Source organism: Vidua chalybeata, chromosome 2, assembly GCF_026979565.1.
Source record: "Vidua chalybeata isolate OUT-0048 chromosome 2, bVidCha1 merged haplotype, whole genome shotgun sequence".
NCBI lineage: Eukaryota > Metazoa > Chordata > Aves > Passeriformes > Viduidae > Vidua > Vidua chalybeata.
In genome coordinates this window covers 116,596,665-116,623,515 of record NC_071531.1, presented here as the reverse complement: position 1 = coordinate 116,623,515, position 26,851 = coordinate 116,596,665, and the positions used below count along the sequence as shown (strand labels likewise).

General features: G+C 48.7%; 1 protein-coding gene and 1 long non-coding RNA gene across 15 annotated transcripts; one reads left to right on the top strand and one right to left on the bottom strand.

The window, feature by feature from the left end:
* Positions 1–2,875: 2,875 nt before the first annotated feature.
* LOC128784316 (uncharacterized) lies at positions 2,876–3,422 on the top strand. The gene is made up of 2 exons (XR_008429430.1): positions 2,876–2,960; positions 3,232–3,422. It is a non-coding gene; the product is annotated as an uncharacterized LOC128784316 (long non-coding RNA).
* Positions 3,423–7,588: 4,166 nt separating this feature from the next.
* Positions 7,589–17,345, bottom strand: LOC128784376 (nucleolar pre-ribosomal-associated protein 1-like). 14 transcript variants are annotated; one of them, XM_053935933.1, is made up of 11 exons: positions 16,946–17,345; positions 16,364–16,432; positions 11,609–11,718; positions 10,630–10,714; positions 10,250–10,526; positions 9,841–9,947; positions 9,420–9,494; positions 9,164–9,304; positions 8,421–8,533; positions 7,977–8,102; positions 7,589–7,844 (listed from the first exon to the last, which is right to left on the bottom strand). In XM_053935933.1, exons 5-11 carry the CDS (start codon positions 10,308–10,310, stop codon positions 7,700–7,702), a joined length of 768 nt encoding a protein of 255 aa, XP_053791908.1. In that variant the 5' UTR covers positions 10,311–10,526; positions 10,630–10,714; positions 11,609–11,718; positions 16,364–16,432; positions 16,946–17,345; the 3' UTR covers positions 7,589–7,699. The 14 variants fall into 14 exon arrangements, 6 of the variants coding, with proteins under 6 accessions (XP_053791908.1, XP_053791905.1, XP_053791907.1 ...); XR_008429456.1 differs by adding an exon at positions 9,577–9,663 and having other exon boundaries at positions 7,589–8,533; positions 16,946–17,344; XR_008429454.1 differs by having other exon boundaries at positions 7,589–8,533; positions 9,420–9,663; positions 16,946–17,344.
* Positions 17,346–26,851: the final 9,506 nt, after the last annotated feature.

The following is a 26,851-nucleotide window of genomic DNA, read 5'->3' as shown; positions in this document are numbered from 1 at the left end:
CAGACAAGTGACACACCGTGCACCGGCACTGCTCTGCCCTGAGCACTTCAGCACTGTGAGGCTTTTCCTTTATGTGGCCTAAAGGGCCACCCCCATCTCCAAAGCTGCCTCCAAAAGCCCTCCCAGCGCCTCGCTTCCATCCCCTCGCAGGGTCCCGGCCCTCCACTTATCTCTCGGACGTCCGGGGACGAGAATCCACGTCCCGTGCCGAGGAAGGCCGCCTCGCCCGCTGGCAGTTTCCTAGAGTCACCGACTGTGGCCCCTTGCTCAGCTACAATCAAGAACACCAAACATCACTGCAGGATCTTAGCTGCACAGCGGCCAATAACCAATAACAATTCTGCTACTCACCATTCTCCTAAGAACGTCCGCCTCATCTGGCCGCGCCCGGAGGCCGATGCCCTCGCGGCAGGGTCTGCCTGGGTGAAGAGGAGACGAGGTGACGTGGCATCGCTGAAACTCCAGTGGACCCTGGCTCCTCCTCCCTAGCTCCCCGACTTACAGCAACTCCTCGGCCGCTCCTGAAGGCTCCCCGGGTGACACCTTCAAATGTCAAAGATCAAGGCTTCATCACAGATCCGTGCGCTGCTTCCCAAATTCCCACGAGAGTGACGAAGCGGGGGTCTGCGGCCCCGTTGCTGAGGGGGGTCTCGGCGTAATACGAGCGGACCGCCTAGAGCACGCAAACAAGAACGGAGCCTAAGAGCTGCACCGGGAATTGAGACCGGAACAAGAACAACTGCTGCCTGCCACCGCTCACTGCTCACCTTGCCCACTTACCTTGACCGCTAGTATCCGGCTTTAGTTCCTAAAAATAACAACAAAGAAAATAGCTGTAATACAGAGGCACCATTTATACTCCCCCTGCAAAGACAAACGGTGACTGACCTTCTCGGGGACCCCCCTCACCCGGGACGGGGCCCTCTGCCACGGATTCCATCTGGCTGCGTCTGAAAGAACGTGAGGACAAAAGTCAGAGCACTGCAGGATAACTTAACAGCTCCAGATAGCCTTCATCAATCTACAGATCCCATCTAGAGTCCAAATACACCCCACATTACAAATTTCCAGGCCCAGGACACGCCCCATTCTAGACCTACACCAGGCTATGCAGCAGGGCAGAGCAGCTCCAGACCAAATACCCAGACACCCGTGACACAGAACAAGACAAACAAGGGGACACAACAGGGGGAGAAAGCTCTGAGCGAGAAGAATGCCCTCAGGGAGCCAGAGACTGCAGAATGAGATGACCTAGCTGAGACTGATGGCGAGCCTCTAAGGCTCAGAGAACCCTGCAGGAACAAGATGCTAACTGAATGACCTATTCCAAGCAAGGCAGAGAAGGATGCCCGAGAATCCTAGCGTCAGAATGCTCTACGGATCTCCGCATCGCTACGAGTCCTAATCTGCTAGAACGCATCCTTGCCGTCACAATTGTCACAAATCACAGCTGTCGAGAACAGCCCAGAACAAGACCTCAAAAGACATCTGACCGGATGCTACTCCAAGGCCTGTCCGGGCTCCCGAGCCAAAGGTAAGAAGGAATCGGCACGGGGCCGAGGAACACAGAGATGAGAGATGCAAAGATGGACGCCCGGGCTTCCGATAAGCCCCTCAAAGGACTAAGGCAAAAGACACAGAAGGCACGACAGACAAGTGACACACCGTGCACCGGCACTGCTCTGCCCTGAGCACTTCAGCACTGTGAGGCTTTTCCTTTATGTGGCCTAAAGGGCCACCCCCATCTCCAAAGCTGCCTCCAAAAGCCCTCCCAGCGCCTCGCTTCCATCCCCTCGCAGGGTCCCGGCCCTCCACTTATCTCTCGGACGTCCGGGGACGAGAATCCACGTCCCGTGCCGAGGAAGGCCGCCTCGCCCGCTGGCAGTTTCCTAGAGTCACCGACTGTGGCCCCTTGCTCAGCTACAATCAAGAACACCAAAGAAACCTGTTACCATAATCAGTATTTCACAGATTCTCTGCAACAACAAACAAAACATACACGACAGTCAAACAAACTAAATGAATAAAACCTCTATTATACTATAAATAATAATGCAATTTCCAATATTATAAATACCTCACTGATTAACTACAGGACAGTACCTAAAACCCATCAAAACGAACACTACATACTCACACTTATAAAACCCACTCCAGCAGAATTATAAACCTACCCTCTACTTCATGGTATGACCCATATAGACTTTTGTAGACCTTAAACAACAGATCCTCTTAAAATTTTACTGTTTTAATTATATTTTTATAGCATAAAAATATTACTACATAGTAAAAAAAAAAAATGAAAACAAAAAAAACTAGCAAATTCCACAACAAAAAATATTCAACAAAACTCAATCCCAAAAAACCCTTGCCATCAGCACCTGAAACAAGAACCATAACATTCAAGAAGTACACCATGTCCGTTATCATACATCAATTACGAACAAAATAAAACGATACAATCAATTCCTAAAAACCACCTCAAAGTCACAACATCAAGGAACTTTGGAAAATTAAAAGCCGCGCTCCCGGCACCGGGCGGAACGCAGCTTCCGGTAAGAAAGCGGCTCCTCCGGCGGCTCCTGAGGGCTGCAGGGGGCCCCGGCGGCGCCCGAGCCCCGCGCCCGGAGCGGACGGAGCGGCCGGCACCGGCCGGCACCGGCGCAGCGCCCGCCCCGCCTCTCCCGCCCGCCGGCTCGGCAAAGCTCCCCTCGGCTCCGCACGCCTCGCTCCGGCGCGGCTCCGGCAGTCCCGCGCCAGCCCCGCCGCGCCCAAGTCCCCTTCCACCTCGGCAGCTCCCCAGGCAACGCCAGCAGCTCCCGCGCCACAGCCTTGGCTGTCGGGCCAGGGGCACAAGAAGCGCCCTCCAATGCAGCGGCACAGCCCCATTCCAACCCTTCAAACGCTGCGAGAGCTGCAGCTTCCTTCAATTCAACCCCCGGAACTTACGCCACACTCAGGTGCTCGCCTCACTTCAACAAGGGCAAATAAATGTGTTCTCCCCTTCAGTTTCAGCCCCTATAAGAGCAGAAAAGAAAGTACTTTCCTCAAATGATGGTAAAAGGGGGATTTTTACCGCAATCCAAACCCTTTACAAGGACGGACAACACGTCCCCTACCAACTACCCCCTCCATTTAAACCTCAGGATGATGAAAATGGGGGGGGGGGGCTACCCTCAAGTCAAAACCCAGCATACAACAACAATATTTTTCCCCTTCTATTTGAAATAGAACACAGGGATTCGCTGCCACCCCGGGATACCCCTAACACCCTGGAAAAGGCATGTTTTCCTTCAATCAAGACCCTCAAAACCACGAGTGCACGGGAATCCCACCCAGTTCAAACACAGGCAATAATGGAAGAGAAGTTGCTTCCCTCATTTTGAATTTCTTTTGTCTTAATAAACCCTAGTTTGTTTGGGTTGTTTTTTTTTTTTTTTTTTTTTTTTTTTTTTTTTTTTTTTTGTTTTTTTTTTTTTTGGTTTTGGCGTTTTTTGGTGGGGTTTTTTTTTTTTTCGGGGAGCAATGGGGAGGGATTGGCAAAACGAAATTTAAAAGGGAAAGGAGAAAAGTCCCCGCTACAAAGGCACACCGTCTCACCTGTTTGGCTGCTGTTTCCCGGCACAAAGGTTTGTCCCTCGGCACCTCCTTTGAGCAATGCTCCAGGTATCCAAGCGATCCCCCAGACCCTGTCTGAAGCTCTCACCGTCCTTCCATGAGACAACGCCGGGAGCCCCCCCCCAAACTCCTCTTCTCCAACAGCTCCATGCAAGAGTGAGCTGAGGCAAACCCCCTAAAACAGCCGCCGGCAGGAGCCGCCCCCTCATCATCCTCACAGCTCACACCTGGGGCTGCTCTGAGCCCTCATCATCCTCACAGCTCACACCTGGGGCTGCTCTGACCCCTCATCATCCTCACAGCTCACACCTGGCGCTGTTGCCAGCGCCTCTCCCTGTCCAGCACACAGCCCACTTCTCACAGACACACACCAAGCAGAAATCCACTAGGGGTGTTGGCTTTTCTTAGTCCGTCTGATTAGACGATTAAAACACGCACATGCATTGATGGTCATTGAGGGAAAGCTTTCCGGTGGACAAAATAGTCATTTTGGAAGCACACTTTGATACACCTTCAGAAAAAGCAGAATCAGCACCAGCTCCTAAGACCCCTGCTGAGGAACCCAGCCCTCCTTGGGACACCCAAAGCAGCAGACCTCGAAAAAGGAGGGGAAAAGTCAAGCTTGGAGTGGAAAAAGAGAACATAAGTACACCAGCCTTTCAAAATGCCTGCACACAGCAATAGTGGGAACCAGTCACATTTCTCCTTTCCTTGCTTTCTGTGATGACATAAATATGAAGTAAAAACACGTTAAACAAAAGGCAGAGCTAGGATTTTACAGGTCTTCATTTTGGCAGTCTGGATGACAAACGCCTCTTACGGGACTGCGACACGTTTTGGGGACTGGCAGAGAATGGAGGCAAAAGGTGCCAGAGCGCCCTTTCTATTCCCTTCAGCCCCTGCAGCTGTTCTGATGGTTTCAGGGCACTTGCTTGGTTCATTCCTAGATCAAAACGTTATTTTACCAATACCTATAAAAACGAAACATTTGACAGGATGTAGTATTCTACACACCCCCCTCCCTGTGCATTTTGGGGCAGCTTTGGGTCCCTCGGGGGGACGGCACCCGGCATGACCCCCCCTCATTCGCCACCCACCTGCTCCTCCGCCGCAGCGTGCCTCCCTCTCCTAGGGACCTTAGGGTGCCCCAAATGACACCAGAGCCCCGAGTCTTCACCCCTTTTTCCTGGCCCCCAAAGAAGGCACAGAACGAGTCTTAACTGCCCTGGACAGCAGCCCAGCACTTGCTTCCATCCCTTTCCACATGTACATTCCCCCCGAAAGGGACTCTGCCGCAACAAGAAAGGGGGCAGCCCCCAGAAGGGTCGAAGCTCCTGCCCAGCCTCGCTGTCACGGGCGAGGGGCAGAGAGAGGGAGCGGCAGAGACGGCGGGGACGCGGCACGGACGGCACGGCACAGAGCGGGGGCCGCTCTCAGCGCGATGCCGGCAAAGCCGCAGGTCCGGCGGGGCCGGGCGGGGTTTGACCGGCACGGGGGGATCCGCCGAGAGCCTCCGGCCCCGTGCGGGGACTCCCGCAAGGGCCCAGGGGCGCCGGGCTCCGGCCCTCTGGGCTTTATTCTCCGGCGCCCCCGGCCCCGCGGCTGCGGGGAAAGAAGGAACGGGGCGACGGGAAGAGAAGAGGGCTAGCAGGGCATGAGAAAGGGTAGGGAGGGAGGGAGGTCGGGCTGTGGAGGAAAGCGGGAGGGCAAGGGAAAGGCCGGGAGCGGGGAAGAGGGACGGTGCACAGAGGAGGGAGAGAAGAGGAATAGAACGGAGGAGCGGGATAGGGACAGGGCAGTGGGGGTCGGGTTTGCGAGGGAGGGAGAGGAGGGGAGGGTCCGCGGACAAAGAACAGGAATACGGGGAGGAGGAAGGAAGGGTAGAGGGGGGGACGGGAGGGGAGACCGAAAAGGGAGAGAAAGGGGTCGGCTTTGGGGAGAGAGGGAACTAAGGGATAGAGAGAGAAAGAAGGGGAATACGGGAAGGAGGAAGAAAGGAAGAAGGATTGGTAGAGAGAGGGACAAGAGGGGGAGCCTCAGAGAGCGCCGATCCACCCCGAGCCCGCCCCGGCGGCCCGCCCTGCTCGGGATGCTGCGCTCGGCGGAGCTCGGCTCGGTTCGGCCCCGCTCGGCTCCTCGCCTACACTCGGCTGTTCTCCGCTAGACTCGGCTGGATTCGCCTCTTCGGCGCAGCTCGGCTCGGCTCAACTCGGAGCCGCTCGCTCCGCTCGGCTCCGTTCGGCTCCGCTCGGCTCCCCGCGGCAGCGCGCCTCCCGCGCACGCGCACAGCTCGCCGCTCTCCTGCCGCCGAGCCCCGCGCCCGGCCCGGCCGGCGCACGGAAACCCCCGCGCCACATTAGACCCAGCAGTTTCTGCGCTAAACCCTTTTTGTCCTAGAAGGAGATAACTTCTCTACCTCCTTCGTCTCCTCACTTTTCTTCTTTGATTTCAAATTCAGAGTTACAAAAACCTACTCAACTACAAGACTCAGTAAGTAGCCGATAAAGTAGTCCCGTCAATTTCATAACCTAAAGAACACGTTATACTTAAGTTTTCACACTTAAAAAAAAAAAAAATCACACACGAGTCCTACTCACTGTGTCAAGCCTTATTTAAAACACACAAAAAAACCCTAAAAGAAATAGTTCCACAACCAAAACAGAACAAACAAGTAACACTAACTAAAACCACGCATCCAAATACGCTGTTTATCAGTCACCAACCCGAAAAATCTCTTTTCAACGTGTCTCGTTTGTATACCTCCTCACAACTAACCTTATCCTTTACAAACACTAAATTGCAAATCAAAAAACTTACACGTAACATAAACTCTTCAAATAACATTTATACACTCATACCCCAAATTACAGGTAAACCACCAAAAGTAAAATTACTCAAATCATTACAAATACTTGTACAATATTTAGTTACAAAACAACCCCCAAACCACACCAAACCACAAAGAAGTTACATCAAAACAGCAAACCTAAAATTTAAAACAATTAATCCACTAAGACAAAACTTAACAATAATACATAAAAAAAACACCAAAAAAAAAAAAAAAAAAAAAAAAAAAAAAAAAAAAAAAAAAAACAACCAAAAAAAAAACACCCACCTAAAAATACCCAATCACTCCAACACAAATTTACTTCTCAGGATCAAAACAGTACAACCTTTTAATAACCTAATTCTATTATTTCTGCATCTCTTTTAACACCTAAAATAACTACAACTCACACTTGAAGCACATCAAATGAACTTACTTATTAACTAACCAAATCAAACAATAACACATCTATAACGTTAAATAAATTACTGCCAAATATGAACATCTTTAAACATACTACCTTACAAAATAAAACAACTGTTCATTTTTTATTATTCACACATAATCATAAATATAAAACATTTTAAAAAATATATAAATTGATGAAATCACAAGAAATCAATTTACAAAAACATTACAAAAATTTTAAATTTATCAATCACACATAAATAAAAAATAACTAAATAATATTTTCAAGAATTAAAACATCACTGAATAACTTAAATCATTATTAAAAACTAAAATACTCATCTTATTAATAATTACTGCTTTTTATCTCCCCTACCGATTTAAATTTTTACATAGAACTCTACAAAAATCCTTAACAAGTAGATTTATAACTTAAATTTAAAACATTTATAGATAAACATACTTAATGAATAATCTACACACCAAACAACTAAACTAACAAGAAAAAACTAATAAAATACTAATATATTCATAACACAAAAACCCCAAATCATTAACATAAAAACCCATATAAACACATGAAAATACCTACAGTAAAAAAGACGTACCTTAATGAACAATATTCACAGCTTAATAATTCATTATAAACTCTTACCAATTAATGATTAACATTAATTACTTGATACCAATAAAATACAAGAAAATGTTACTTTAGCCAATAACTATAATAAAATATCATAACTAATAACTTAAAATCACACTTTATTAAAAATATAAAACAGTAAAGCAACGTATCATAAAAACTCCCATTATTATCACTACACAGATATACGTATATACATATATCTATATACAGATAGATAGATCATATATCCATCTCAACAGCAGCATCTGGGATCGATTCCTGTTTTCTCTCTTGTCTCCTAAATTTATTAGCCACAAAGGATGGAGGAAGGAAATCATTTTATTTATCACCTGGTTCTCCAGAAACCTGAAAAACAAAATGAAACAGAACAAAAAGAAAAAAAAGAAAAGAAAACCACATTTGAAAGGCAGATCCTCACCAGCAGCTGGTCCATCTCCTACGGGGGACCATATTCTAGGGCACTTTTGGTGCACTTGCCTGAACCTGTCAGGGCACTCTGTGCTTGCAGAAGAGATTTTTTTTGTCAGGGAGAGGCAAGGGGAGGAGAAGTAACGTTCTAGACAGCTCAAATCCATTGCTGTGCCACTTCCTGTGCAGCAGGTCCTGTGACAGGATGGGAACTGAGGCTGCTTGAAATTTCAAAGCTAAAGACACCAGCACAAGGTGTCCTTTTGCTTTGTCAAGGAAGTGATTCCCAAATCACACAGCCCCCCCACCATCGTCCCTCCCACCACCACCTGAAAGCCTCTTGATTCTCTTCTCAAAAACACAAGGGACACCTCAGCGTTCAGCAAGTTCTGCCAGTGCAGCCCTCGGTGCCCCCGTCTCCAGGTCTGTCCCCCTTGCTTTCATCCTCAGCCACGTCATTCTTCAGCCGTGGACAGGAAATTGTCCCCATGTCTCCCGTACTTGGCTGGTTACCTTTTCTCTAAGCCGTGCAGGACCCACGAGAGGAGGCTGTGATCCTCTATCGGCTCATGGGCAGCTCTAGAGGTGACACGGGCAGCACTCTGTCGTATCTCCAGAATAGGACTCTGAAACAGAAAATGCAACTTGTTCTTTTACAGCCAAGATCTGATTATCTAACTTAAAATGAGCAATTTGGCTGGTACCCGATCAACTTCCAGCTAAAATGAACACCGCCTGTTCTCAGCAACTCCAGAGAAGGAAAGACATTCTCCCTTCAACGCTTCACACCACAGGTGCTGCTCTTACAAGAAGTATTCAGGTAGCAAGACAGTTTTCTCTTTTTGTCCGAGGTTTTGATACCTGAAATCCTCAGGGTGGATGCTCCCAAACCTGAGAGCTCCCGGCAGGCGAGTTTCCCTCCTGCCGAAGCACTGTGCAGGTGACAAACGTGCTGGCTGGGGAAATACAGACCCCAAAAAGAAAAGGCCCCGACTGCAGGAGCAAAACCACGGCACCCACGTGAGGCTCCACGATGGCAGGAACCGGTCCCAGTTTCAGGGGATAAGGATGGGACCGGTTTAGACACAACCTAAATTATTTCCCCCTCCACACATCCACAAAACCAACAAGGAACAGATTTTCAAGAGGACCAAGGCAGAATCAGCTGCTCCTTTCTGGTTTGTACTTGAGATCTTGAGGCCATACAAGCTTTTGTGGTTTGGGGTATTTGGGAACTGTTCTTTTTCAATTCTTACCTGGGAGCCCTGGTCACACAAAGGACTGCTGAGAAAGGCAAGAATGACCCGGAAAATCCTCTGGTAGACATAGAGCTCACAGCAATGTTTGTCACGCAGCCCTTCCCCAAGAAATCTGAGGATCCACTCACGCTCTGTTTTCTATGGGAAGCCACAAAGAAAAACACCACTGTCAGACATTCAGACATTTCCAAAGGATACCTGCTCCTAAGAGCACAAAACCCCGGTTCCCTCTGAGTGCCAGCTCAGGGCTCACCATAGCTTCTTCTGGACTTCTCAATTTTCCATTCCTATCAAATTTAATCGCTAACATCCATTGGGAACAGTCAGTCTGCAGCCCAAACATGCAGTGGAAATGGAATTTTAGAAGTTGCTGTTTCTAAAATACTTCAGTTGAACTCCAAGTTACTCACCTAAACTCAAAGAGGAATTGTAGCTAGCCGGGGCAGAACATTCTTTTCTTGTGCTCACAGAGCATACGCAGCACAACTCCTTGTGCGCTAGTATTAAGAAGACAACAAAAACCCCACAGAAATAACATTTTGAATTCCTACATGAAACATAAGAAAGACGCTTCTAATTAACTACCCGTGGGAGCATGAGGTTTCATTGTATTTTTGCGGCTGTTTCTAATACATTTCTGAAGAATTACTGGGTACCTAAAATGGGACTCTTACCTCAAAATCAAAACTGTAGAAAAGCTGGAGAAAACCTGGTACCTTCCTCAGGTCCAAATACCGGTGTGACAGAAGGAATCTCTTTACCCTTATGTACACGTGCTCCTCTGTAAAGAGAAAAGGTTGGCATGGTGGAGGAGGACAGCCCTCCCAATCCACAAGCACGGACGACAATTCCTGGAAGCTGCAGTCAGTGAGCGTGCAGCGCTCCGAGCTGGGAGAACAGCCCGGCAACTGCAGAAGGCCTTTGCTCTGAGGCGCATTCCCATTGCTGCCCACCCTCCCCTTCTCTTGCCCAGGAGGAAAAGCTCAGGCAAGAGCGCACGAGCACAGAGCAGGTGAGGGGATCGACACTCCCCAGGGCTCTGTTTTCCACCCCAGCAGTGACACACGCAGCACGTCCCAGTACCTGGCTTCAGGATCTGCTGTGCCACACGAGCAGCGCAGAGGGTGAGGGAGAAAGTGAACATGAGGCTTGGCTGCCTGATTCCCTTCTGCACGGCATCCAAGAGATACGGCAACGGCAAGGGCCCAGGGAGAGAAGCCTGAAGCACAGCCCAAATGAACACAGCGGGAGCAGGAAGACATCGATCAGCTTCCGGGACATTTCACGGGTCACACAGGTAGGAGCCCCAATTCAGCAAACCTGAGGCTTTGGCGACGTCAGGATCAAAACACCCGGAAACCTGTGAGAAAGAAACCGAACTGCAGCCGGCTAAAAGCCGTCCCTGCCTCAAACTCCTTCAAACAACTTGCTCACGAGGAGGCAGGGATTGATTCAATACTCACCAGCCCATCTGGCCGAGGTCAGAGCTCTGTGCCCACCCAGGACACGGCAGCCAGCAGGGACCCTCTCCCACTCTCCAGCACGGACCTGTGAAGCCAGGGAGAAGTTTACGGAACAGAAGCAGCCAGAAGATGCTCTCTACTTCCATACGCTCTCTGATCGATCACTCCCAAGGAAAGTCCCCACGGATCGGAAGCAACCACCTCTCATTTCTCCTCCGCAATCATCACTGCCTTGCCTTTCTGTGCGTTTCCTCCCGTGCCCGTCCCCAGAGCACATTAAGTCCATCTTTTGTTCCCAACCGCAGCTCTCCAGCACAAATGCCACTCCTCACACACACAAAGCAAACGGTCATCTGCTTCAGCTTTTGGCTTAGAAAGTAAAAACCTCAGCGCGTCCGGCTACGTGATTAAAACACAGAGACGCACGGGTGGACATAGATGGAAAGCTTTTCAGGAGAGAAAAGAGCTGATTCGCTAGCACGCTTCCATACAGCTTCAGAAAAATCAGAATCCATAGCAACTCCTAAGACCCCTGCTGAGGAACCCAGCCCTCCTGGGGACACCCAATGCAGCAGCTACGGGAAAAGCATGGGAAAAGCCAAACTTGGGGTGAAAAAAAGATGACATCAATACAGCAGCCTGTAAAAAGCCTTCACACAGCAACAGTGGGAACCAGTCCCATTTGCTCCGTCCCTGCTTTTTGGGATGACACAAACAGGAAATGAGAACACGTGAAACACAAGGCACGCCTATAGGGTGTACCAGGTGCTCCTTTTGGCAGCGTGGATGACAAAGGTCTCTCTGCGCACTTACAGGCAGCCCGGTTGCAATCCATCCTTAGCCCAAGCCTTCCTCGCCTCCCATTCGCCAGCGCTCTGCTCTGGCCTTTGGAGCGCTGGCCCCGTCCTCCCGCAGCAGCACGGCACCGGAACACAGCGAGGCAAAGCGTGTGCCGGAGCCGCCCGTGCTGTCAGCGTACCTGTCAGCTGCCGGCGGTGGGCAACTCCGGCCCTGCGGGCAAGGGGGAGACGGCTCGGGCACCTCCAGCGGCTGCTCTGCCCCGATGCTTTCGCGTTCTCCTGCATTTCCCTGCAGCGGAGGGGGTCCGGGACGGGGGCGGATCGTGTCAGAGTGGAGACGGCGGGGAAGCACGGGGAGGCGGCGGGAACGCGGCGGGACGAGACAGCGACGCGGCGGGACGGGGACGGCTCGCTTGACCTTCCAAAGATGGCGGCAGGAGGGGCGGGGAAAGCCGGGGCCCCGCTCCGCCGCCTGCGCGCCGCCCCGGCGGCATTTTCCGGCACGCGGTCGCTTCCAGCGTCTAGAGAGGGACGCGCGCGGGGATCGGGAAAGGGGAGTGCAGCCCTGTTCCGACGCCGCTCGCCCCCCGCCCGCCGCCCCCGGCCCGTGAGCGCTGCGACCGCGCCTCCGCCGCCCGCCGAAAGCGGCCCCGCCGGGCCGCCCTCGCCGCTGCCGTTCTTCTCGGTCATCGGGTCCCTTTGCTCTCCCGAATCTCCTTCACCCCTCCCCTCTATTTACAGACACCGCCCCGCTTGCCGCTCGCTCCCTCCCGCGCCTCGCCCTTCCCACGCTCGGCAGCCGTCCTTCCCCCCTCAGCCGGCACCCAGCGGCGAGGGGCAGGGCGCTGGCTGGGGGGGGGCTGCAGTACCGCTCTCTGTCCACAAGGCGGCAGCACCGCCGCCGGCCACAGCCGGGGGCTGCCGCTCGCCCGGAGGGAAGGGAGGCAGAAAAGAACAGGGGCGATCCCCTTGGAAAAATCCTGAAAAATAAATGGCCCAAAACCACCCGCACACAAACTAAAACACACTGCCTCTAACCCAATAAAACCCCTCCAAAATCCTTTTCTTTTAAACTCTCTAGAACTATCTTTCATATTTATACTTTTCACATTCCCATTTATCATGTATATTGATGCATGATGTTATTTCGATTCTATATTAAATATCTTCTTCCTATGACTTCTATTTATTTATATTTTATCTTTTTATATATCCAGATATATGAATATACATTTCTATATTTCTATTGCAAAAATAGTTCTGTTCTTTAAAATAAAAGCCCTGCCTGTAAGCAAATTCTAGCTCTATGATATTAATATTAACGATCTCTTATTTAAAAGAAAAATGCTGCCTGAAACCCACCCGCCCGCGGCGCGAGTGCGGCAACAGCCCGTGTCCGCAGTACTGGCAAGGCCGCGGGAAATCCCGGCGGGGCGGCCCCTGCGTGGCGCGCGGGCAGTGCAGCACGCGGACCACGATTTTCCCGCGCTTTTTTTTTTTTTTTTTTTTTTTTTTCTATCCGCCATATTGAGAAGGTCAAGAGTGTCCCGGCCGCCGCGACACTTTCAAGATGGCGGCCGCGTGAGGCCCTCGGAAGGGAGAGGCGTTTTTTGCCGATGCCTGTCGGCGCCCGCTCAAAACCTGACCGCCCGCGCAGCCGCTGAGCTCACAGTCCGTGGCCACGACACGGGAAAAAGCGAAAAAAATCCCGCGGGGCGGCGCCGGCGTCAGGGTGCCGTGCAGGCAGTGCAGTAGACAGACCGAGGTCCTCCTTTTTCCCGCCTTTTTTGCCGCCATATTGGGAAGGTCAAGCGAGTCCGCGACAACCCACTCCCAAGGTGGCGGCCGCGGGAGGACCTCGGGCGAGGGCTGCAGTACTGCACTCTGGCCACAAGGCGGCGGCACTGCCGCCCGCCCTGGGGCTGCAGGCGGGGAAGGCGCGCAAAGAAGAACAGGCGCGACCCCCTTCAAAACATCCTCTGCAATAAATGCCCCTAAACATCCCGCACGAAACCGAAAAACACCGACCAAAAAAAAAAAAAAAAAAAACCCTGCCTCTAACCCAATAAGAACCAAAATAAAAAATCTTTTCTTTTAAGCTATATTTCAATCTATATTATTTTTATATTTTTATATTTATATTCACATTTTGATTTAAAATGTATACTGATGTATAATGATAATTTGATAATTTCTTACATTCATTCATATTACTTAAAGTTTATTTTATTTTCTATTTTTATGCATGTCTTAATATATTGATTACATATTTCTATATTTAGATTGATATTTCTAAAAGGTTTATGTTGTTTATAATAAAACCCCTGCCTCTACCCAAGTCAAAACCTAAAAAAAAACCCCTTTCTTCTAAACTGTGTTTAAATTTATCTATGTTTTTCGCATTTCTATTGAAATTTGCATTGTAAATGTAGATTGATGGATGGTGTTATTTATATTCTATATCTTCCTATTACTTATTTTTATTTACACTTTATATTTTTTATCTATCTTTATACATTGATTATCTATTTCTATTTTTAGAATTATATCAAAATAAAATGTATATTCATATTTTTTAAAATAAAAACCCTGCCTCTAACCAAATAAAAACCAAAGAAGCCCTTTCTAATTTATTTTATTTCTATTTTTAATTTTTATAATAAAAGCCCTGCCTACTACCAAATAGAAAATTTTAAAAACCCCTTTATTTTAAACTATATTTGAGTATTTTTCTATTTATGCTTTTGATATTTACATTTATAGTTTCTTACATATTATATTACAGTATATTGATGTACTATATTTAGATATATAAAATATATGACATGTCATGTGGTATAATAAGACATATACAGTATCATATCCATTATGTATTGTATCAATTTCTATGATTTTGGATTTTATATCTATCTACATATATTAATTATACATTTCTAGATTGATATTTTCTATGGATTTGATTTATATGTATAATCTATGTTCAGATGTACTTATATAAACGTACTCTAAAATACTCTATAGAGTATAAAATACTCTATATCAAACATTAGAACATCTTACGGTGATAGATAATATTATTTATGTTACATGTTCTATTTATATGTATTCTATTTATATTTAAAATGGAAGTTTTATATTCCCATTTTTATATTTCTAGATTTGTTTTCTTACATTATAGTTATAGTTATAATTTTGCATTTAAGATCCAATACCTAAAACTAAAATGCCAATACAAACAGCAACAAATTCCCACCCATACCGTCCAAAAATATTAGAATGGCTCCACCAGCCAACCAACTACCAGCAAAAAAAACCCACACTACACTCTTTTCACTAACAATTCTTATCACATCACAAAAATTAAACAAAAATGAAAAAAAACCCTATACAATCCCACACAGCAAATCACAAAACCCACTAAAAAGAAAAAAAAAAATCCAACTAACTTACTAAACTCCAAACCCTACAACAGACCCTGAACGTTACTAAAAAAAAAAAAAAACCAAAAAAAAAAAACTCTACCTCAACACTAACTCATAAAGAGAACCCAATACGCTATAAAATAAACTTAAAAAACCACCAAACCAATTACCGATATAAAAAAATCTAAACCACTAAGAAACAAAAAAATCACCACCCAAATAAAATAACTACCGAAAAAAATCCACCATATAAACAACCATGTTCCCAAAAATAAAACGAATAAAAACCAGCAACCAAATACATCAAACTACAAAAAAAAAAAAAAAAAAAAAAAAAAAAAAAAAAAAAAAAAAAAACTTCAATTAACAACAACAAAAAAATGATTCCTAACTCAATAAACCCATAATGCCTCAAACCATCATCAAAACTAAAATACCACCTGGAAATAAACACCAAGCCAAAAGATAAATGGAACCATAAACAATATCTCCCAGATTCTCTGCAACAACAAAACATACACGACAATCAAACATACCAAATGAATAAAACCTCTAGAATACAATCAACAATAATGCAATGACCAATATTACAAAAACCTCACTAATTAACTACAGGACACTGCCTCAAACCCACCAAAACGAACACTACATACTCACGCTAATAAAAGCCACCACAATCCAATTAAAAACCTAACCGCTACTTCATGCCACGACCCATAAAAAACATTGTAAACCTTAAAATATAGAATTTTAAATTATCTTTTTATAATATAAAAATATTATTTAAAAATCCAACCAAAAAAATCAAAACCAAAAAAAATCCAACAAATTCCACAAAAATGAAATCCAACAACAAAACTCAATCCAAATAAATCCTTGCCATCAGCACCTGAACCAAGAACCATAACATTCAAGAAGTACACCATGTCCCTTAGCATACACCAAGCACGAACAAAAGAAAACGATACAATCAATTCCTAAGAACCACCTCCAAAGCGCTACACCAAGGACCTTCGGAAAATGAAAAGCCGCGCTGCCGGCAGCGGGCGGAGCGCGGCTCCCGGCAGGAAAAGCGGCTCCTGCGGCAGGCAGAGGCGGCGCCGCGCCGGGAGCCCCCCGCCCGCTCCCCCTGCCCGGCGGGGCCGGCACCGGGCCCCGGGGGCCCCGGCGGCGCCCGAGCCCCGCGCCCGGAGCGGACGGAGCGGCCGGCACCGGCCGGCACCGGCGCAGCGCCCGCGCCGCCTCTCCCGCCCGCCGGCCCGGCAAAGCTCCCCTCGGCTCCGCACGCCTCGCTCCGGCGCGGCTCCGGCAGTCCCGCGCCAGCCCGGCCGCGCCCAAGTCCCCTTCCACCTCGGCAGCTCCCCGGGCAACGCCAGCAGCTCCCGCGCCACAGCCTTGGCTGCCGGGCCAGGGGCACAAGAAGCGCCCTCCAATGCAGCGGCACAGCCCCATTCCAACCCTTCAAACGCTGCGAGAGCTGCAGCCTCCTTCAATTCAACCCCCGGAACTGACGCCACACTCAGGTGCTCGCCTCACTTCAACAAGGGCAAATAAATGTGTTCTCCCCTTCAGTTTCAGCCCCTGTAAGAGCAGAAAAGAAGGGCTTGTCCTCAAATGAAATCCCTCAAGTTGTGGGAATCTTTCAAACCAGAGGGTTTTGGGAAAGCTGCAAAAGGCAGGCCTCAGAAACAGCAGAACTGCGATTCGAGCTAAGCATAAGATTTGTCAGCAGAAAAATTCTATAAGAAGTAGAGGTGAACTACAAATAGAACAATGGGCTGTGTATTGTCGATTCCCTGACACCCCTGGGATACCCCTAACATCCTGGAAAAGGCAGCTTTTCCTTCAATCAATACCCTCAAAACCACACGTGAAAGGGGATCCCCCACCAGTTCAGACACGGTCAATAATGGAAGACAAGTCGCTACCCTCAATTTGAATTTCTTTCCTACTCAAAATACTTTTTTTTCTTTTTTTTTTTTTCTTTTTTTTTTTTTTTTTTTTTTTTTTCTGGGAGCACCGGGGAGGGATTGGCAAGATGAAATTTAAAAGGGAAAGGAGAAATGTCCCCGCTACAAATGCACATGGGCTCACCTGTTTGGCTGCCGCTACCTGGCACAAAGGTTTGTCCCTCGGCACCTCCTCTGAGCAATGCTCCAGGTATCCAAGTGCGTATCCAGGTGATCCCCCAGACCCTGTCCGAAGCTGTCACCGTCCTTCCAAGGACAGCCCCAGGAGCCGCCCATAAACTCCTCTTCTCCAGCAGCTCCCTGTAAAATCAGCTGAGGCAAAGCCCCTAAAACAGCCGCCGGCAGGAGCCGGCCCCTCCTTATCCTCACAGTTCACACCTGGGGCTGCTCTGGCTTTCTTTCCAAATGAATTTAGAGACAAATTCCTATTTTTACCAATACCTATAAAAACGAAGCACTTGACAGGATGTAGTATTCTACACACCCCCCTCCCTGTGCATTTTGGGGCAGCTTTGGCTCCCTCGGGGGGACGGCACCCGGCATGACCCCCCCTCATTCGCCACCCACCTGCTCCTCCGCCGCAGCGTGCCTCCCTCTCCTAGGGACCTTAGGGTGCCCCAAATGACACCAGAGCCCCGAGTCTTCACCCCTTTTTCCTGGCCCCCAAAGAAGGCACAGAACGAGTCTTAACTGCCCTGGACAGCAGCCCAGCACTTGCTTCCATCCCTTTCCACATGTACATTCCCCGCGAAAGGGACTCTGCCGCAACAAGAAAAGGGGGCAGCCCCCAGAAGGGTCGAAGCTCCTGCCCAGCCTCGCTGTCACGGGCGAGGGGCAGAGAGAGGGAGCGGCAGAGACGGCGGGGACGCGGCACGGACGGCACGGCACAGAGCGGGGGCCGCTCTCAGCGCGATGCCGGCAAAGCCGCAGGTCCGGCGGGGCCGGGCGGGGTTTGACCGGCACGGGGGGATCCGCCGAGAGCCTCCGGCCCCGTGCGGGGACTCCCGCAAGGGCCCAGGGGCGCCGGGCTCCGGCCCTCTGGGCTTTATTCTCCGGCGCTCCCGGCCCCGCGGCTGCGGGGAAAGAAGGAACGGGGCGACGGGAAGAGAAGAGGGCTAGTAGCAGGGCATGAGAAAGGGTAGGGAGGGAGGGAGGTCGGGCTGTGGAGGAAAGCGGGAGGGCAAGGGAAAGGCCGGGAGCGGGGAAGAGGGATGGTGCACAGAGGAGGGAGAGAAGAGGAATAGAACGGAGGAGCGGGATAGGGACAGAGCAGGAAGGAGTGGGGGGGGGGGGGGCGCGGGGTGTCGGGTTTGCGAGGGAGAGGAGGGGAGAGGGTCTGCGGACAAAGAACAGGAATACGGGGAGGAGGAAGGAAGGATGGAGGGGGGGACGAGAGGGGAGGCCGAAAAGGGAGAGAAAGGGGTCGGCTTTGGGGAGAGCGGGAAATGGGGGAAAGAGAGAAAGAAGAGGAATACGGGGAGGAAGAAGGAGGGGTAGAGAGCGGGACAGGACGGGGAGCCTCAGAGAGCCCCGACTCCACCCGAGCCCGCCCCGGCGGCCCGCCCTGCTCGGGATGCTGCGCTCGGCGGAGCTCGGCTCGGTTCGGCCCCGCTCGGCTCCTCGCCTACACTCGGGCTGTTCTCCGCTAGACTCGGCTGGATTCGCCTCTTCGGCGCAGCTCGGCTCGGCTCAACTCGGAGCCGCTCGCTCCGTTCGCCTCCATTCGCCTCGGCTCGGCCCCATTCACCTCCGCTCGGCTCCGCTCGACTCGGCTCGGCTCCGTTCGGCTCCGTTCGGCTCCGCTCGACTCGGCTCCGCTCCGTTCGGATCCGCTCGGCTCCGCTCGGCTCCGCTCGGCTCCATTCACCTCCGCTCGGCTCCGCTCGGCTCCCCGCGGCAGCGCGCCTCCCGCGCACGCGCACAGCTCGCCGCTCTCCTGCCGCCGAGCCCCGCGCCCGGCCCGGCCGGCGCACGGAAACCCCCGCGCCACATTAGACCCAGCAGTTTCTGCGCTAAACCCTTTCTGTCCTAGAAGGAGATAACTTCTCTACCTCCTTCGTCTCCTCAGTTTTCTTCTTGGATTTCAAAATCAGAGTTACAAAAACCTACTCACAACTACAAGATTTAGTAAGTAGCCAATAATGTAGTCCCGTCAATTTCATAACCTACAGAACACGTTATACTTATGTTTCAACAATTAAAAAAAAAAAAAAAAAAAAAAAAATCACACAAGAGTCCTACTCACTGTGTCAAGCCTTATTTAAAACACACCAAAGAAAAAAAAAACAAAAAAACCCAACCCCGAAAGAAATAGTTCCACAACCAAAACAGAACAAACAAGTAACACTAACTAAAACCCCACGTCCAAATACGCTCTGTTTATCAGTCACCAACCCGAAAAATCTCTTTTCTACGTAGCTCGTTTGTATACCTCCTCACAACTAACCTTATCCTTTCCAAACACTAAATTGCAAATCAAAAAACTTACACGTAACATAAACTCTTCAAATAACATTTATACACTCATACCCCAAATGACAGGTAAACCACCAAAAGTAAAATTACTCAAATCATTACAAACAAATACTTGTACAATATTTAGTTACAAAACAACCCCCAAACCACACCAAACCACAAAGAAGTTACCTCAAAACAGCAAACCTACAATTTAAAACAATTAATCCACTAAGACCAAACAGAACAATAATACATATAAAAAAAAAAAAAAAAAACACCAAAAAAAAAGAACACCCACCCAAAAATACCCAATCACTCCAACACAAATTTACTTCTCAGGATCAAAATCGTACAACCTTTTAACAACCTAATTCTATTAGTTCTACATCTCTTTTAACACCTAAAATAACTACAACTCACACTTGAAGCACATCAAATGAACTTACTTATTAACTAACCAAATCAAACAATAACACATGTATAACGTTAAATAAATTACTGCCAAATATGAACATCTTTAAACATACTACCTTACAAAATAAAACAACTGTTCATTTTTTATTATTCACACACAATCATAAATAGAAAACATTTTTAAAAATATATAAATTGATGAAATCACAAGAAATCAATTTACAAAAACATTACTAATTTTTTTTTTAAAAATTAATCAATCACACATAAAAAATAACTAAATAATATTTTCAAAAATTAAAACATCGCTGAATAACTTAAATCGTTATTAAAAACTAAAATACTCATCTTATTAATAATTAGTGCTTTTTATCTCCCCTACCGATTTAAATTTTTACATAGAACTCTACAAAAATCCTTAACAAGTAGATTTATAACTTACATTTTAAAACATATATAGATAAACATACTTAACAGGAGTGATCTACACACCAAACAAGTAAACTAACCAAAAAAACCCTAATAAAATACTAATATATTCATAACACAAAAACCCAAAATCATTAACATAAAAACCCGTACGAACACATGAAAATACCTACAGTAAAAAAAGACGTACCTTAATGAACAATATTCACACCTTAATAATTCATTATAAACTCTTACCAATTAATGATTAACATGACTTGATACCAATAAAATACAAGAAAATGTTACTTTAGCCAATAAGCAGAATAAAATGTTATACCTAATAACTTAAAATCACGCTTTATTAAAAATATAAGACAGTAAAGCAACGTATCATAAAAACTCCCATTATTATCACTACACAGATATACAGAGATACGCATATATCTATATACAGGTAGATCATATACCCATCTCAACAGCAGCATCTGGGATCGATTCCTGTTTTCTCTCTTGTCTCCTAAATTTATTAGCCACAAAGGATGGAGGAAGGAAATCATTTTATTTATCACCTGGTTCTCCAGAAACCTGAAAAACAAAATTAAACAGAACAAAAAGAAAAAAAAGAAAAGAAAACCACATTTGAAAGGCAGATCCTCACCAGCAGCTGGTCCATCTCCTACGGGGGACCATATTCTAGGGCACTTTTGGTGCACTTGCCTGAACCTGTCAGGGCACTCTGTGCTTGCAGAAGAGATTTTTTTTGTCAGGGAGAGGCAAGGGGAGGAGAAGTAACGTTCTAGACAGCTCAAATCCATTGCTGTGCCACTTCCTGTGCAGCAGGTCCTGTGACAGGATGGGAACTGAGGCTGCTTGAAATTTCAAAGCTAAAGACACCAGCACAAGGTGTCCTTTTGCTTTGTCAAGGAAGTGATTCCCAAATCACACAGCCCCCCCACCATCGTCCCTCCCACCACCACCTGAAAGCCTCTTGATTCTCTTCTCAAAAACACCAGGGACACCTCAGCGTTCAGCAAGTTCTGCCAGTGCAGCCCTCGGTGCCCCCGTCTCCAGGTCTGTCCCCCTTGCTTTCATCCTCAGCCACGTCATTCTTCAGCCGTGGACAGGAAATTGTCCCCATGTCTCCCGTACTTGGCTGGTTACCTTTTCTCTAAGCCGTGCAGGACCCACGAGAGGAGGCTGTGATCCTCTATCGGCTCATGGGCAGCTCTAGAGGTGACACGGGCAGCACTCTGTCGTATCTCCAGAATAGGACTCTGAAACAGAAAATGCAACTTGTTCTTTTACAGCCAAGATCTGATTATCTAAAATAAAATGAGCAATTTGGCTGGTACCCGATCAACTTCCAGCTAAAATGAACACCGCCTGTTCTCAGCAACTCCAGAGAAGGAAAGACATTCTCCCTTCAACGCTTCACACCACAGGTGCTGCTCTTACAAGAAGTATTCAGGTAGCAAGACAATTTTCTCTTTTTGTCCGAGGTTTTGATACCTGAAATCCTCAGGGTGGATGCTCCCAAACCTGAGAGCTCCCGGCAGGCGAGTTTCCCTCCTGCCGAAGCACTGTGCAGGTGACAAACGTGCTGGCTGGGGAATAGAGACCCCAAAAAGAAAAGACCCCGACTGCAGGAGCAAAACCACGGCACCCACGTGAGGCTCCACGATGGCAGGAACCGGTCCCAGTTTCAGGGGATAAGGATGGGACCGGTTTAGACACAACCTAAATTATTTCCCCCTCCACACATCCACAAAACCAACAAGGAACAGATTTTCAAGAGGACCAAGGCAGAATCAGCTGCTCCTTTCTGGTTTGTACTTGAGATCTTGAGGCCATACAAGCTTTTGTGGTTTGGGGTATTTGGGAACTGTTCTTTTTAAATTCTTACCTGGGAGCCCTGGTCACACAAAGGACTGCTGAGAAGGGAAAGAATGACCCGGAAAATCCTCTGGTAGACATAGAGCTCACAGCAATGTTTGTCACGCAGCCCTTCCCCAAGAAATCTGAGGATCCACTCGTGCTGTTTTGTACTGGAAGCCATAAAGAAAAATACCACCGTCAGACATTCAGACATTTCCAAAGGATACATGCTCCTAAGAGCACAAAACCCCGGTTCCCTCTGAGTGCCAGCTCAGGAATTACCACAGCTTCTTCTGGACTTCTCAATTTTCCATTCCTATCAAATTTAATCGCTAACATCCATTGGGAACAGTCAGTCTGCAGCCCAAACATGCAGTGGAAATGGAATTTTAGAAGTTGCTGTTTCTAAAATACTTCAGTTGAACTCCAAGTTACTCACCTAAACTCAAAGAGGAATTGTAGCTAGCCGGGGCAGAACATTCTTTTCTTGTGCTCACAGAGCATACGCAGCACAACTCCTTGTGCGCTAGTATTAAGAAGACAACAAAAACCCCACAGAAATAACATTTTGAATTCCTACATGAAACATAAGAAAGACGCTTCTAATTAACTACCCGTGGGAGAATGAGGTTTCATTGTATTTTTGCGGCTGTTTCTAATACATTTCTGAAGAATTACTGGGTACCTAAAATGGGACTCTTACCTCAAAATCAAAACTGTAGAAAAGCTGGAGAAAACCTGGTACCTTCCTCAGGTCCAAATACCGGTGTGACAGAAGGAATCTCTTTACCCTTATGTACACGTGCTCCTCTGTAAAGAGAAAAGGTTGGCATGGTGGAGGAGGACAGCGCTCCCAATCCACAAGCACGGACGACAATTCCTGGAAGCTGCAGTCAGTGAGCGTGCAGCGCTCCGAGCTGGGAGAACAGCCCGGCAACTGCAGAAGGCCTTTGCTCTGAGGCGCATTCCCATTGCTGCCCACCCTCCCCTTCTCTTGCCCAGGAGGAAAAGCTCAGGCAAGAGCGCACGAGCACAGAGCAGGTGAGGGGATCGACACTCCCCAGGGCTCTGCTTTTCACCCCAGCAGTGACACACGCAGCACGTCCCAGTACCTGGCTTCAGGATCTGCTGTGCCACACGAGCAGCGCAGAGGGTGAGGGAGAAGGTGAACATGAGGCTTGGCTGCCTGATTCCGTTCTGCACGGCATCCAAGAGATACGGCAACGGCAAGGGCCCAGGGAGAGAAGCCTGAAGCACAGCCCAAATGAACACAGCGGGAGCAGGAAGACATCGATCAGCTTCCGGGACATTTCACGGGTCACACAGGTAGGAGCCCCAATTCAGCAAACCTGAGGCTTTGGCGACGTCAGGATCAAAACACCCGGAAACCTGTGAGAAAGAAACCGAACTGCAGCCGGCTAAAAGCCGTCCCTGCCTCAAACTCCTTCAAACAACTTGCTCACGAGGAGGCAGGGATTGATTCAATACTCACCAGCCCATCTGGCCGAGGTCAGAGCTCTGTGCCCACCCAGGACACGGCAGCCAGCAGGGACCCTTCTCCCACTCTCCAGCACGGACCTGTGAAGCCAGGGAGAAGTTTACAGAACAGAAGCAGCCAGAAGATGCTCTCTACTTCCATACGCTCTCTGATCGATCACTCCCAAGGAAAGTCCCCACGGATCGGAAGCAACCACCTCTCATTTCTCCTCCGCAATCATCACTGCCTTGCCTTTCTGTGCGTTTCCTCCCGTGCCCGTCCCCAGAGCACATTAAGTCCATCTTTTGTTCCCAACCGCAGCTCTCCAGCACAAATGCCACTCCTCACACACACAAAGCAAACGGTCATCTGCTTCAGCTTTTGGCTTAGAAAGTAAGAACCTCAGCGCGTCCGGCTACGTGATTAAAACACAGAGACGCACGGGTGGACATAGATGGAAAGCTTTTCAGGAGAGAAAAGAGCTGATTCGCTAGCACACTTCCATACAGCTTCAGAAAAATCAGAATCCATAGCAACTCCTAAGACCCCTGCTGAGGAACCCAGCCCTCCTGGGGACACCCAATGCAGCAGCTACGGGAAAAGCATGGGAAAAGCCAAACTTGGGGTGAAAAAAAGATGACATCAATACAGCAGCCTGTAAAAAGCCTTCACCCAGCAACAGTGGGAACCAGTCCCATTTGCTCCGTCCCTGCTTTTTGGGATGACACAAACAGGAAATGAAAACACGTGAAACACAAGGCACACCTATAGGGTGTACCAGGTGCTCCTTTTGGCAGCGTGGATGACAAAGGTCTCTCTGCGCACTTACAGGCAGCCCGGTTGCAATCCATCCTTAGCCCAAGCCTTCCTCGCCTCCCATTCGCCAGCGCTCTGCTCTGGCCTTTGGAGCGCTGGCCCCGTCCTCCCGCAGCAGCACGGCACCGGAACACAGCGAGGCAAAGCGTGCCGGAGCCGCCCGTGCTGTCAGCGTACCTGTCAGCTGCCGGCGGTGGGCAACTCCGGCCCTGCGGGCAAGGGGGAGACGGCTCGGGCACCTCCAGCGGCTGCTCTGCCCCGATGCTTTCGCGTTCTCCTGCATTTCCCTGCAGCGGAGGGGGTCCGGGACGGGGGCGGATCGTGTCAGAGTGGAGACGGCGGGGAAGCACGGGGAGGCGGCGGGAACGCGGCGGGACGAGACAGCGACGCGGCGGGACGGGGACGGCTCGCTTGACCTTCCAAAGATGGCGGCAGGAGGGGCGGGGAAAGCCGGGGCCCCGCTCCGCCGCCTGCGCGCCGCCCCGGCGGCATTTTCCGGCACGCGGCCGCTTCCAGCGTCTAGAGAGGGACGCGCGCGGGGATCGGGAAAGGGGAGTGCAGCCCTGTTCCGACGCCGCTCGCCCCCCGCCCGCCGCCCCCGGCCCGTGAGCGCTGCGACCGCGCCTCCGCCGCCCGCCGAAAGCGGCCCCGCCGGGCCGCCCTCGCCGCTGCCGTTCTTCTCGGTCATCGGGTCCCTTTGCTCTCCCGAATCTCCTTCACCCCTCCCCTCTATTTACAGACACCGCCCCGCTTGCCGCTCGCTCCCTCCCGCGCCTCGCCCTTCCCACGCTCGGCAGCCGTCCTTCCCCCCTCAGCCGGCACCCAGCGGCGAGGGGCAGGGCGCTGGCTGGGGGGGGCTGCAGTACCGCTCTCTGTCCACAAGGCGGCAGCACCGCCGCCGGCCACAGCCGGGGGCTGCCGCTCGCCCGGAGGGAAGGGAGGCAGAAAAGAACAGGGGCGATCCCCTTGGAAAAATCCTGAAAAATAAATGGCCCAAAACCACCCGCACACAAACTAAAACACACTGCCTCTAACCCAATAAAACCCCTCCAAAATCCTTTTCTTTTAAACTCTCTAGAACTATCTTTCATATTTATACTTTTCACATTCCCATTTATCATGGATATTGATGCATGATGTTATTTCGATTCTATATTAAATATCTTCTTCCTATGACTTCTATTTATTTATATTTTATCTTTTTATATATCCAGATATATGAATATACATTTCTATATTTCTATTGCAAAAATAGTTCTGTTCTTTAAAATAAAAGCCCTGCCTGTAAGCAAATTCTAGCTCTATGATATTAATATTAACGATCTCTTATTTAAAAGAAAAATGCTGCCTGAAACCCACCCGCCCGCGGCGCGAGTGCGGCAACAGCCCGTGTCCGCAGTACTGGCAAGGCCGCGGGAAATCCCGGCGGGGCGGCCCCTGCGTGGCGCGCGGGCAGTGCAGCACGCGGACCACGATTTTCCCGCGCTTTTTTTTTTTTTTTTTTTTTTTTTTTTTTTTTTCCTATCCGCCATATTGAGAAGGTCAAGAGTGTCCCGGCCGCCGCGACACTTTCAAGATGGCGGCCGCGTGAGGCCCTCGGAAGGGAGAGGCGTTTTTTTGCCGATGCCTGTCGGCGCCCGCTCAAAACCTGACCGCCCGCGCAGCCGCTGAGCTCACAGTCCGTGGCCACGACACGGGAAAAAGCGAAAAAAATCCCGCGGGGCGGCGCCGGCGTCAGGGTGCCGTGCAGGCAGTGCAGTAGACAGACCGAGGTCCTCCTTTTTCCCGCCTTTTTTTGCCGCCATATTGGGAAGGTCAAGCGAGTCCGCGACAACCCACTCCCAAGGTGGCGGCCGCGGGAGGACCTCGGGCGAGGGCTGCAGTACTGCACTCTGGCCACAAGGCGGCGGCACTGCCGCCCGCCCTGGGGCTGCAGGCGGGGAAGGCGCGCAAAGAAGAACAGGCGCGACCCCCTTCAAAACATCCTCTGCAATAAATGCCCCTAAACAGCCCGCACGAAACCGAAAAACACCGACCAAAAAAAAAAAAAAAAAACCCTGCCTCTAACCCAATAAGAACCAAAATAAAAAATCTTTTCTTTTAAGCTATATTTCAATCTATATTATTTTTATATTCTTTATATTTATATTCACATTTTGATTTAAAATGTATACTGATGTATAATGATAATTTTATAATTTCTTACATTCATTCATATTACTTAAAGTTTATTTTATTTTCTATTTTTATGCATGTCTTAATATATTGATTACATATTTCTATATTTAGATTGATATTTCTAAAAGGTTTATATTGTTTATAATAAAACCCCTGCCTCTACCCAAGTCAAAACCTAAAAAAAAACCCCTTTCTTCTAAACTGTGTTTAAATTTATCTATGTTTTTCGCATTTCTATTGAAATTTGCATTGTAAATGTAGATTGATGGATGGTGTTATTTATATTCTATATCTTCCTATTACTTATTTTTATTTACACTTTCTATTTTTTATCTATCTTTATACATTGATTATCTATTTCTATTTTTAGAATTATATCAAAATAAAATGTATATTCATATT